Genomic DNA, 12,233 nt, shown 5'->3' with positions numbered 1-12,233 from the left:
AGCTGCAAAAAATATTTCTGTAAATGAGCAGAACCTGTGCTCTGATACCAATTGTTGGGAATAAATCCGTAACAGAAATAATATTTGCGGTAATAAAGGCAACAAATGCGGAACACAACAATACGGTTAATCAACGAGAATAAAAGAGAAATAATGACACCAAGATTTTACGTGGAAACCCTCCTAAATAAGGGAAAAACCACGACCCGAGAGGAGCAACGAATATCACTATAGTAAGGATTTTACACTTGTGTGTCTGAGTAAAACTCCAAAGACCACTACACATTCAAAAGAAATAACACTCTTTTGATTTTTCCACCTCACTACAATATCGCTCACACTCTCTATTTTTCCTCACAGATTATTTTCCTCTGTGATGCCTCACTCTTCTTTCTCTCCTTTTGTAATTCTTTTTTGGTGTGCTTAGAATGAAGAATTGTCCTCCCTTTTATAGAGAACAAATACACTACCCTCCAAATGTGCTATAGAAGAAAAACAATTTTTTTCTTCTTCATAGCTTACCAACTCTACCAAACTTTGAAATTGGCACAAAACAAGTTTTTCTTCTTTATAGATTACCAACTCTACCAAACTTTGAAATTGACACAAAGTTATTCAAAGTTTGGTACATGGGGATGGACCTCACAAAGCTTGGATCTTGTAATTTTGAATCAAGGGGGAATGTTTAATATTGATTCAAACGTAATTAGAGGTTCCTATTTAGTTGGCAGAGTAACACGTTTGTTAGGAGTCCTACTTGAGTCAAATCATATCTTTTGTTAGTTGCTAATATTTAGCTTAATAGATAATGTTGTGGTTCTCTTAGGTGGTTGAGTCTTAATTCCTATTTAAGTATTTGCTTTAAAAATAAAACGTGAGAGTTCTCCGCAATTCTTCTTTTTTCTTCTTAGACATTGTTTCTTCTCTCTTTATTCTCCAACATGATATGATATCAGATCCTATATAGAATTTTTACTGTTAGGATATCTAATTAGATTTAGTGAATGCAGAAAAAAAAGTTTGGCAAAAGATGAAAGCCTAATTCTCATGGCAGATGACTCCCAACAGAAGGATTTGGCTGCTTTGCGATAAAATGATCACTTGTATATATAGTTTGAAGGGGAAAATCCTCAAATATGCGTATTGATAAGTTTTAAAATTAAGCATCAAATGCTTAAAGAAGTCAAGATGAAAGGAAATATTATTTTATTTATTTTTAATTTTCATTATTCATGCAAGTGCATCTCATAATTTTTTGTCCAAGTTAGATGTTCATATGTTCGATTTTCCCACATCGGTATCCAAACAGGACTTGAGCGAAGTGTTTTGTGACAAAATCCACTCATTTACGCTGAAATAAGCATACCTTTCTCGGCCTTTTGGCTAAGATCAAGTGTAGTATCTGTTCTTATCAGTTTAATATCTGATATGTGGATCATCGATCCACACGAATATTAACTCAATTTTTTAAGGGGAAGAGTCCATTAAGGTAGCTTGCTACCTGGGCTCTTGTGCGTCGCCCATGCGTTGCACTACTGCACGGGCCTGGTGCACCCCACCAATTCTAAAACAATGGTTTTTTACATTTTATGTGTATAATCGAACACCATCATTTCATTAGCTATAAGATATAGTCATTTATAGATACATTCCTTCATGTTTCCAAATCTAATTGAGGTGTCAACCAGGAATATGCAACTGGACTTTTCACTTCATGTTTAGCATTTTTCCATGAAATCCAACCAAATGCATTTCCTGGTTTAACATCTTTCTTGGACACAAATGTCACTGTGTAATGAAGCTTCTCTCCTACTTTCTTGAATACAAGCTTTGTTGGCTTCACTGTTACCGTAACGGATGGAGGAGCATCGATGGCTACTTCATACACTGAACTTGCAGCTCCAACATTGGTCACTTCTCGAGTGTAACGAACAACTCGCTTTGAGTTAATCTCAAACAAGACAGAGAAGGAAGGATAGTTGATTTGCCCAGCATCAGCAAACTTTTTTGCACAAGTGAAATTTAGTCTTCTAACAATAGATTGAATTTGATCTATGGTGTAGTTCAAGGAGCACAAGAACTTGATATGATCCTGAATCCTGATATCGTATACGAGTCCAGGGGAGAATGCTTTCTGGGGATTTACATGGCCTGAGCCATGAGCGAATGGATTAGAAAATGTACCGTATAGTGCAGAATCATGAAATGAGGAGTTGGTGTTATCTTGAGTGTATGCGGTAGTCATGATTGCTGATTTGATCGCGCTTGGACTCCATTCTGGATGTACAGCTTTTACCAATGCAGCAACTCCTGAAACATGAGGGCAAGACATGGAAGTGCCAGAAACAATGTTGAATGAGGTCCTTCGTCTATCGATATCAAGTGAAGTTGGTCCAATATTTCGAGGCCAAGCTGCTAAGATGTTCACTCCAGGGCCAATAACATCAGGCTTTAATATCTCTGGAACAATTGCATTTGGCCCTCTTGAGCTAAATGTAATCACAACAGGAGATGGTTTCACTTTTACCACTGTTCCGCCAAAGCTGAAAACAACCGTTAGATTGTTTTCTGTTTTCACATATTCTCTTATTACATCCCCTACCTTCCTTCCAACAGCCACTGCAGGTAATATGTGGCTATCCGCGAGTAACTCCTCCCCAGTCTCAGGTGTATTGGCTAATATCATTCCTACCCCATTAGCTTCTTTCACTGCTAGTCCCTTCTCAACTCTAGCATTTCCCCCCCTATCACATAACACTACTTTTCCACCAACAATGTTTGGATCAAGCGAACCACGAAAGCACAAATTGCTAGAGGAGTTTCCCCCTTGTTGGTAAACTAAGCTTAACATCTTATTTCCCATTTCTACCTTTCCACTATACAACGACACACCTTGAAGTTTTTGTCCATTACCCAGTGTGACAGTAGCTGGAAAATCTCTATCAAGAGTTGCAGCACCAACAGTAATGACCCATGGAGCCGTGTTCACAACTGTTGATGCCACAGGACCATCATTCCCAGCTGAACACGACACAACAATCCCTTTCTCCATAGCAGCGAAAGCACCAAGAGCAATTGGGTCAGTATAATAAGTCTTCTCATTATTAGACAATGACACAGACAACACATCTACACCATCCATAATAGCATGGTCGAATGCAGCAAGAATATCTGACCCTGCACACTGTTCATTCCAGCACACTTTATAACTCGCTATGCGAGCTTGTGGCGCCATCCCTCTAGCAGTCCCTTTGGCGTAGCCAAAAAGACTAGCATTTGCCACAATTGATCCTGCATATAATACGAGTTCAGCTGAATCCACTATTTTTTTACGCAAAACTTAGATATACATGTGAAAAAATTACTCCCTCCCTCCCAATTTGTGTTAGCTCCCTTGAAATTTCCAGTCACATTAAACTTTGAAACATTAGTTAAAACCAGAAAAAAAAGATGAACTCAATTTTTTGTGTCTAATATTTTTTTTATATGGTTTTCGAAAAAACTCAAAGCTTGTTTGGTTGGAAAACAAGTTATTCCTAAACTATTATCTACAACATGGAATAGGTTCATCCTAAAATTAATCCATGATTAGTTTAAATCTCAAAATTTGAACGATAAAATGACTAGTAAATTTTCAATAAATATCACTAATCTAATCAAACCCGTCAAGTTTAAATTCTGAATCCGCATGTACCTGCCGCTGTGCTCGCAGTATGTGTGCCATGGCCGTTATAGTCCCGGGGCGATTGAATCTCCTGGGAGCAGCCCTGACAACCTTCGGAAAAATACAGAGCACCTATAAGTTTCCTATTACAATGCACTTTCGGATCAAAATCCGGCGCCGATTGACACTTCCCTCTCCATCTCGACGGCACATTCGACATACCCAAATCACTAAAACTTTCCGATTCCGGCCAAACTCCACTATCAAGTACCCCAATTATAACATCCTGAGCAGCCATGTTGAATTCCGGTGAAGTACGTCCAGCCCCAAAATCGATTTTATCCAGACCGAGAAATTCAGGCGTGCGCGTTGTCTGCGGGGTGTAAAAAGTGTCTTGGTAGATATTAACCACGTAATCAGATTTACGGAGTAATTCAACTTCATGAGAATCCAAACTTGCAGCGAATCCATGATAAGCGGTGGTATAAGTGTAGAGAAGAGAGTTTTGGGTTGAAGAAGTGAGAGATTGGAGATGGGTTTTGTACCATTGATGGTGAGTGGAGAATGATGGAGGTTTGAGGTGATGTTTCATGTGAACAATGTAGGTTTTTTTGGTGGAAATGGGAATTGCTGATGTTGATGACTGAAGAAAAAGAAGTATGTTCATACTGAATAATAAGATTATTACTACAGCTTCCATTTTTTCTTTTTGAGTAAACAAAGAAAGAAGGAAGAAGAAGAAGTAGTAGCGGTGCTCTGTGTGTGAAAAGAGAGAAAAGAGCTAATAAGATTTGGCAGTTACAGATTCCCATGTAAGCACGAGTTTATATACTCTACGCTATTCGTCTGTCTTTACTTGTTCACTAAATATTATTTTAAAATATTTGATAACATTTATTTAGTTAATTTATTGTATTATGTTAATTATGTTTATTTTTTAATATTTAAGTGAATTTTGTATAGTAATTTGATTAAATTTTATTTTATTTTTTTTAATTTTTAAATTAGACAATTATTATTGAATTGAGAGAATATTGATAGAGGATAAATTGCCAGAAAACTACCTTTTTTTTTTTCCAAAGCAAAGTTAAGCACTCTCTAAACAACAAATTTGGGATGCATTTATTATTTTAACTACATAAATTCTCTGGGTAGCAGCTATTAAAGTATTTAATGGTTTTTCTTCCTTTTTTAAATTTATTATATTTCTACTCTCTCTCTCTTTAAAAAAGGATGATCTACTTTGACTTGAAACAAAATTTAGAAAAAAAAGATTTTTTTTGTTTTGTGGTTTTAAATTAAATTTATATCAAATGTATCAAAATAATTTTCAATCTTATGTTTTTAAATATGACACATGAAAAGTTACGTTTAAAATATTATTAAAAAAAGAAAATAATTATTTTTTTCTGAAACAAACTAAAAATAAAATAGAATCACTTTTTGAAACGGAATGAATATTTTTTTCTTTATCAATTTACTTCTTCTTATAAATAAAATAAAGTTCTCTTTCATTGTCTCTGTATAAAATAAAATTAAAAGTAGTGAAAATAAATTATTGTATTGTAACCACTCCATTTGGTTAAACTTTTTATCTTTAGAATGACAAAAATAAAATAATCATATAAAAAAATAGTTTATGGTTTGTTAAGCTTCACTGATGTAAAACACTTTTTTAAAATCACAAAAAAATAAATTTCATATTCTTTGTATATAAATAATTAATACTTTATACATTTTTATAATACAACTCAATTGTAAATACACTATTTATATATTAAAATAAAATAATTGCACTTCAGAACTAAGAAAAATTTATACTTGCGCATCTTATGAAGTTTGTCTATACTTAAATATATCAAAATATAATTATTAAACGACAAATTAAAATTACAAATAAAATATTTTTATGAAGTTATTCTTACGATATTTTAAACAAAAATAAAAAATTATTAATGCATTTGATTAAAAGAAAGAATTGATATTTTTTGAAAATATTAAACTATACAAATCGTTTAATAAGACATACCAACTATTATTCTATTAATGAAAACTTTCTTTTACTTTAAATACTTGTGTCATTTGTAGTCATTTTTATATTTGAACTATGATTCTTATAATTTTTATAGTCATTGTTGTTTGAGTGGATAGTATATATGATATATCATATTAAAAATTCATTTTCACATATTAACGCTTAAATACTTTCTTAGATTTTTCTTTCAAAAATACAATAAAAATTATTACAATTAACTAATTAGAGCTCACATTAATAAGAAATATAAATAACAATTCACAAATCATTAAATTGGCATAACGCAGAGGCAGTTGTAACAAGATTATTACTACAGCTTCCCTTTTTGAGTAAACAAAGAAAATAGCAGAAAGAAGGAAGAAAAAGTAGTAGTACTAATCAGCGTTGTGATGGAATGGTAAGTACTTCTTTATTTTTAATCAAAAGTCTCGAGTTTGATTCCCTTTAGATACGAAGTCACTTTTGTAAGAAAGCATTTTATTTTTTAATATAAAATTTTTCAACGTAAATTTAAATTTAATCAGACTTTGATATAAATTAAAAAAAGATAAAAACAGTAGTGGTGCTATGTGTGAAAGAGAGAAAAGAGCTAAATATATTTCTTTTCATTAGTTTGTTTGGTCAAAACCAAAATAGATTTGGCAGTTACTGGTTCCTTTGGAAATGGTGTAAGCACTAATTGGAGTGTTGGACCACTAAGTTAAACTTTTATGAGTTCATATATGTTCTTCACATTTATTTTTTTTGGGGTAATACTAAATGGAAAAAAAATATTGGTCACAAGTTGGCCATAATTGTGAAAAGGTCATATATATTTTTTAATTTTATTATTTAGAGCTCATATATTTTTTATTAGGAAAATAGTATAGTATATTTTTATTGTTATGCAAATGACCTGTCCACGTCCCCTATTGTTATAAAAGGAGCTCATATATATCCATTATTCAAAGAAAGTGAAAAAACTAATTTTAAATTTTAATTTTTATTTTTATTTTTAATTACAAAAGAGTCATGTAGGAGTATATATGATCCGTCTAGCAAAATTCAAAGTATATTTTAATCTTTTTCATACATAAATTATTTTTTGACATCTTTAATTATCATTATTTGAGTTTTCTCTCATTTTTTAGTGTAAAAAAAATTAAGTTATTTTCTGTGGCTATATCATAATTTAAAATTATTTTTGAGGCTATACTATAATTAAGTTTTGTATTTATTAAAAAAAAATTGACATCTATGATAAATTTTACAAAAAAAATTAGTAAAACATAAATAAATTTGAATTAGTTGTTGAAATAAAAAAAGTCAAAAAAAAATGTGGGGAGGATAAAAATACCACGTATGGATTATATATTTTTTTTTAAAAAAATTAAATTTAAATTATTTTTTTCACTTTCATTAGAGGAGAGTATATAAGAGTCACTTGTACAATATTAAGGGTACATATGAGTGATTTACACACCAACACATATATCAACTCTAAAAAGCAAAGGTGAAAGTATATCAGGTCTTCTCCTTGTGAAAAAAAATAATCTAACATTAAATCCTTATTTATCTCAAAAACTCTGAAAGGTCGACTACAACATAATTATTCACTAGCATTTATATATCTATCTTCAGTTCATCGACTAGACATTTGTCTTATAAAATCATGTATATTTTGTGGTTTATTAGTCAATGCAAGATGTTCTATAATTTCCGGCCAAGACGGGTAACATGTTCATAACTATGAACATATTGCTAAAATGTTGAACCAAAAATAATGAGAATGATTCAACTAAAATTTGCTAGTGATGAAGCTAGTGATCTTCGACCTAATTGGGCGGGTTGAAAATGAATCAATATAAAAAAAAATTATGTGTAAATAGTACTCTACTTAAGAACTCAAACATGAAGAAAATATTTTGATCTTTTTTTTAGATGAAAAATGTTAAAAATGGTTCATATAGTTTTATTGTATCACAAATGTAAAAAATAAAATCATAGAACTTTTCAATATAAAATGAAATTATGTAATAACAAGGGAAACTATTTTTAATTTCAAATAAATGAATATTGCATTTTAGGACTAACACATGTTTACTGCACTTTAAGTAATGTCAATACTAATATATGATTTACTTATTTTACACTATGTATTTATTATCCAATATAAAATTAAACAAATAAAAAGATATAATTATAAGTGAAAAAAGTCATGTACATATAAAATATATTTTTTTTGAAGAGCCAAAGACTTCACATTTAGTGAAAAATAATAGTTCTATAGAAGAACATAATTATACAATGATCTAATAGATATACAAATACAATTTACCTCTCTCCCAATCTGCCCTTTCTCACTCGCCTCTCTCCTCCCTCTCCCAACCCGCTTGCCAAAATGCATATGTATAATATACAATTAGCTAACCGATATGCATATACAATTCACTTCTCTACCCTCTCTCTCCCACTCTCGCTCGCCTCTCTCCTCCCTCTGTCAATCTCGCTTTTCATATATACAAATACATATGTATAATATACAATTAGCTAACCGATATACATATACATTTCACCTCCCTCCCACTTTTTACTCTCTCTCCCAGTTTCGCTCACCTCATTTCTCCCTATAACATGTAGCTACGATATATAATTATCAAACTATAGCTATGGAAAGTAATTAGGCTATTTTTGAGTGGATTTATGTGAAAGTTCCCATAAAAGTTAGAAGCTTAACCCATTTAATTACTCCATACTTTTCCTATATTTTACCCATATTTTTATGGACTGAATATGGGTATCAACCCATATTTTACCAGGTAAAAAATCACTCACCCAACCTATTAAATATGGACGGATTGGATGCTGTTAGGATCGGAAATAAGCAGGTGTAACGCGGAAGCTAGCAAAGCAAACCTCGAAAGACCACGAGTAAGAAGACAACGAGAAATATACCAAAGACACAAAGATTTAACGTGGTTCGGTCAATCGACCTACGTCCACAAAGGAGATGAGCAATCCACTATAAATATGAGAGTACAAAATATAGAGAGAAACAACCTCAACCAATTCACTCAGAATACATGGGAGGTTCACACAAGTGATAACGTATCAAGCTTGTGACCCATAAATTCTCCCCCTAACCAAAACTCTCAAAGCCCTTAAGACTACATTGTGAATGCTGATTAAGTTAGAAGGAACATGCCTCTATTTATAGAGTCCTAAACCTTTTCCTACCTGAAAAGGATTAGTCAATCCAAAACCTTTTCCTAAAAGGAAAACCTATTTATGGTAAGAAATTTAGGGCAAATAAAACCCAACAGATGCGTCATCAAAATATGGGCTCATTTTACGGGCACTATCTTCACCTAAGCAACAATCAACAAATTCACGTCTTAGTATGAACCAAGAGAAAGAATCTTGAGTTTAAAGCTTTGCTTCATGAGGACACAAAACCCAACTTTTAGTATAGTCAACTCAACGTTGAAAGGCACATGATTCGTGGAGATCATACATTGATTATTACCTTTCAAATTCAAGCAACTCAACTGTATTTCCCAAAATGCTACAAAGCTATTTGACTTGTGGATTCTCTACAACTTTTAATTGTTTCGAGTAGTGATGGGGTCGAATGTCAGGCATGTCCTCTGTACCTACACAAAGAATAAGAACTATGAAAATGCATTGAAAAGGCTTCCAAATGTAATCTAACAGTCTAACACTAGTAGGCATCTAAACATAATTCATGAGCAGACTGTCCCCTAAAACATATGGAAGTGAAGTAATGTACAATTTACGGCATGTCTGTCACAGATGACATGATAAATTATGCATGAGAAATCAAACTGATAGAATATTTTTATGAGATAAACATCACAAGTTATGCCTAAGCTGAAATCACAATCACCACTGTGGAAAACAGAGATTAAGGGATCATTTATAAACTTACAAATTTTATCCTCCCTGGTTATTCAGCATGTTCAAAATAGCATAAGCAGCTCTTTGAAAATGTTCCTTCTGTTCCTCTAGAGTTTTACTCCTCTCGAGAGCAGATTCCTTGCACTTCTCCATGTCTTCTGTTACTTCAGTAGAGCTGTGATCAACTTCGCTGTAGAAAGTGATATAAATGTCAAAGCTTAGGACAGAAACAAGCACAGAGAGAGAGAGAGAGAGAGAATTGTCCATAGATGCAATGAAATGAATGGTAATAGTCTTCAACTCTAACTTAAGTTGCAAGAAAGAATAAGCAGCAGTTAAAATAAAAATGCAAGAAAGACTATTATGAAAGAACGAAATATGAAAACCAATAGCTTCAGAAGAGAACTACGCAAAATCCTGGTTGCTTGAAAATAAATGACACATTTGATATTTATAAAATAGTAATCTTGAGATTTAGTCAAGCACATTAAAAAATGGAGGATAGAATAGACGAATATTAACAATACAAGTCCAAGTTCTCAAAGCTAATGCAAGTATTTGCTCATTTTTTCATGTTGCTATATAGATAAAACTATACTTCCTTCAGTCAGTGTTAATCAGCTCACTTTATCATCTTCAGCATGTTCTCCATTGCCCCTTGCACTTGTTGTGAGAGCTCTGCATATTCATTTTGTGGAACAAATAAATTCCTCATGATGTTTCAATTCCACAAGGTATATTAACATTTCCTAAAACAATTGATGACAACACTGATCAACACATTAGCAAATTTTCTAGTAACTGAAAACAAATGACCCAGTTCAACATAACCAGACCAATGGGAAATGGTTCTCAAATAGTATCACCTTAAGAACCTGCAGGTGACTGAAAATATCAAGTTCCCTCTCAATGAGTCCAAGCATGAACCATCAATAATAACTGCTGGGACTCAGTGAAGCTTATTTCTTTTAACCTAATGTTCCACTATTCCCATTAACATGCCATTTCAGAGCATCCACTAAAAAGTTATCCAGCAATAAATTATGGATTTGAATTAGGGATATCCTCAGTTAGTTATGAGGTAAGGAGAACGTCCAGTGCACTTAGTCACAAGTAGGATTTGAGACCACATTCCTTCTCATTATAGGTCAGTAAATCGGATTAAGACCATAAAACTACATATTGATCAATATAAACTTCACTAGTATCTAGCTATGCAACTCATAAACTACATTCTTCCTGGATTTTCCGCAACCAGTTTCCATTTTAAATCTAAGAGGAAACTAACGTAGTATTTGCACTTTATTTCATTTTTAGTTCCGTGAAGTATGTATTGTGTAGACATAAGTCTACTGAATTTTTGAGTGATAATTCATCTCCATTGTTTGATGCAGGATCTTCAATACAAAAATTTAACCACTATCTTTTTATCACCTGACGCATGCAATTTATGGAATGAGGAGAAAGGCTTTTAGATGCCAACTTAGGATGGTGTGCACTTCCAAAATTAGATGTAACAGATGAGATGATCTAAAACTTTGCTAAGTGCAGCATACCAAGACCATGTGAAACAGTAGTTTAGATCAGTTAATTGTTCATTTTATCTCAATTCAAACCAAATTCCTCAGCATTTTATCCTCATAGCATGCAAGTAACAATTCATAAATGTTCTGAAGATCAATTGAGACAGTGGCTAATATTTTCTCAGTTCTTTTGCTGTATAGAAGCCTTATTCTTTAGACAGATAATACAAAACTATTTTCTAATAAATCAAATATACCAAGTTCTTTCTATATTGTTACTAACAATTAATCAAACAACTTGTAAAAATCTCTCTAATTCAGAGCAAAACAAAATTAGGAAAATAATCGAGACGTCAAGCGAAATTCAATCATTAGCAACTAAACACGGAAAATCAACAGAGACAAGATTATAAGTGAAGAAATTATAATATATTTAATTTGAAAAAAAACTGAAAGTTTATTGTTCGAACTATTTCCATCTCCAATTCACGGAAATGAAATTCAAAACTTTATGAGAAAAAACACACATATGACGCTGAGACAGAAGAAAACAGCAAATGAAAGCTTATGCAAAAGCGGAAAAGGATTACCAGAGAAAATAGTAAACAACAACATCGCAATTTGACTAAAACTCCGAAGAAGAAAACAAAATACAAATTATCCAGCTAAAATTTCATTTGGTTACAGATCTTCAAGATTAAATGCATACAATTGAACTAGAACTCAATATAGAAATGGAGGATACCGTAAACGACGGTGGAAAGCTGAGATTCGATTTCGGAAGTCCGAGCAAGTTGATCGTCGGCGGCACCGGCGGTTCCGGAAAGTTCCATTTTCTGCTTGAGCAGAGAGTGTGTGTTAAGCGTGAATGAATTTGAGCGCGCTTTTTCTCCTGTTCTTATAGGCAACTCATTTAGGCATTTTCGAATATTGTATCGTTCAAATAAGAAAAAAATTTGTCCAAATTTGCCCTTGAGTTGTACCAAATTAACGTAATTAATATTATGGAGCAACAGTATGTTGAACTATTTTTTAACAAATAAGATATGATTAGTTTCTAAAAAGGAATATTAGAAAATAATGGAACATAATGTCTAGTTTTGCAACAATGAAA

The 12,233-nt window shown here is 32.5% G+C and overlaps 2 protein-coding genes and 1 non-coding gene across 3 annotated transcripts; 1 reads left to right on the top strand and 2 right to left on the bottom strand.

Moving 5' to 3' along the window:
• The first annotated feature begins 1,362 nt into the window (after positions 1-1,362).
• Positions 1,363-1,559, top strand: LOC114078484. The gene has a single exon (XR_003580168.1). It is a non-coding gene; the product is annotated as a U2 spliceosomal RNA (small nuclear RNA).
• A 35-nt stretch (positions 1,560-1,594) lies between these two features.
• On the bottom strand, positions 1,595-4,451 carry LOC107027373 (subtilisin-like protease SBT1.8). Its single transcript, XM_015228550.2, has 2 exons — positions 3,695-4,451; positions 1,595-3,291 (listed from the first exon to the last, which is right to left on the bottom strand). The coding sequence occupies exons 1-2, from the start codon at positions 4,362-4,364 to the stop codon at positions 1,655-1,657; spliced, it is 2,307 nt and encodes a 768-aa protein (XP_015084036.1). The 5' UTR covers positions 4,365-4,451; the 3' UTR covers positions 1,595-1,654.
• Positions 4,452-9,116: 4,665 nt separating this feature from the next.
• LOC107028232 lies at positions 9,117-11,995 on the bottom strand. Its single transcript, XM_015229274.2, has 4 exons — positions 11,865-11,995; positions 10,223-10,274; positions 9,628-9,786; positions 9,117-9,331 (listed from the first exon to the last, which is right to left on the bottom strand). Exons 1-3 carry the CDS (start codon positions 11,950-11,952, stop codon positions 9,633-9,635), a joined length of 294 nt encoding a protein of 97 aa, XP_015084760.1. The 5' UTR covers positions 11,953-11,995; the 3' UTR covers positions 9,117-9,331; positions 9,628-9,632.
• Positions 11,996-12,233: the final 238 nt, after the last annotated feature.

Source organism: Solanum pennellii, chromosome 8 (assembly GCF_001406875.1).
Source record: "Solanum pennellii chromosome 8, SPENNV200".
In the NCBI taxonomy this organism is placed as follows: domain Eukaryota; kingdom Viridiplantae; phylum Streptophyta; class Magnoliopsida; order Solanales; family Solanaceae; genus Solanum; species Solanum pennellii.
This window is presented reverse-complemented; position numbering and strand designations above follow the sequence as displayed.

What these genes read in the sequence shown, in the direction of transcription:
- LOC107028232 (XM_015229274.2), bottom strand. Translation starts at nt 11,952, where the DNA reads ATGGAACTTTCCGGAACCGCCGGTGCCGCCGACGATCAACTTGCTCGG. An exon ending in GCTTTCCACCGTCGTTTACG is followed by an intron (nt 10,275 to 11,864) that starts GTATCCTCCATT and finishes ATGAATATGCAG; the next exon opens with AGCTCTCACAACAAGTGCAA. An exon ending in AACATGCTGAAGATGATAAA is followed by an intron (nt 9,787 to 10,222) that starts GTGAGCTGATTA and finishes CACTTTCTACAG; the next exon opens with CGAAGTTGATCACAGCTCTA.
- LOC107027373 (XM_015228550.2), bottom strand. Translation starts at nt 4,364, where the DNA reads ATGGAAGCTGTAGTAATAATCTTATTATTCAGTATGAACATACTTCTT. An exon ending in TACTGCGAGCACAGCGGCAG is followed by an intron (nt 3,292 to 3,694) that starts GTACATGCGGAT and finishes TATTATATGCAG; the next exon opens with GATCAATTGTGGCAAATGCT.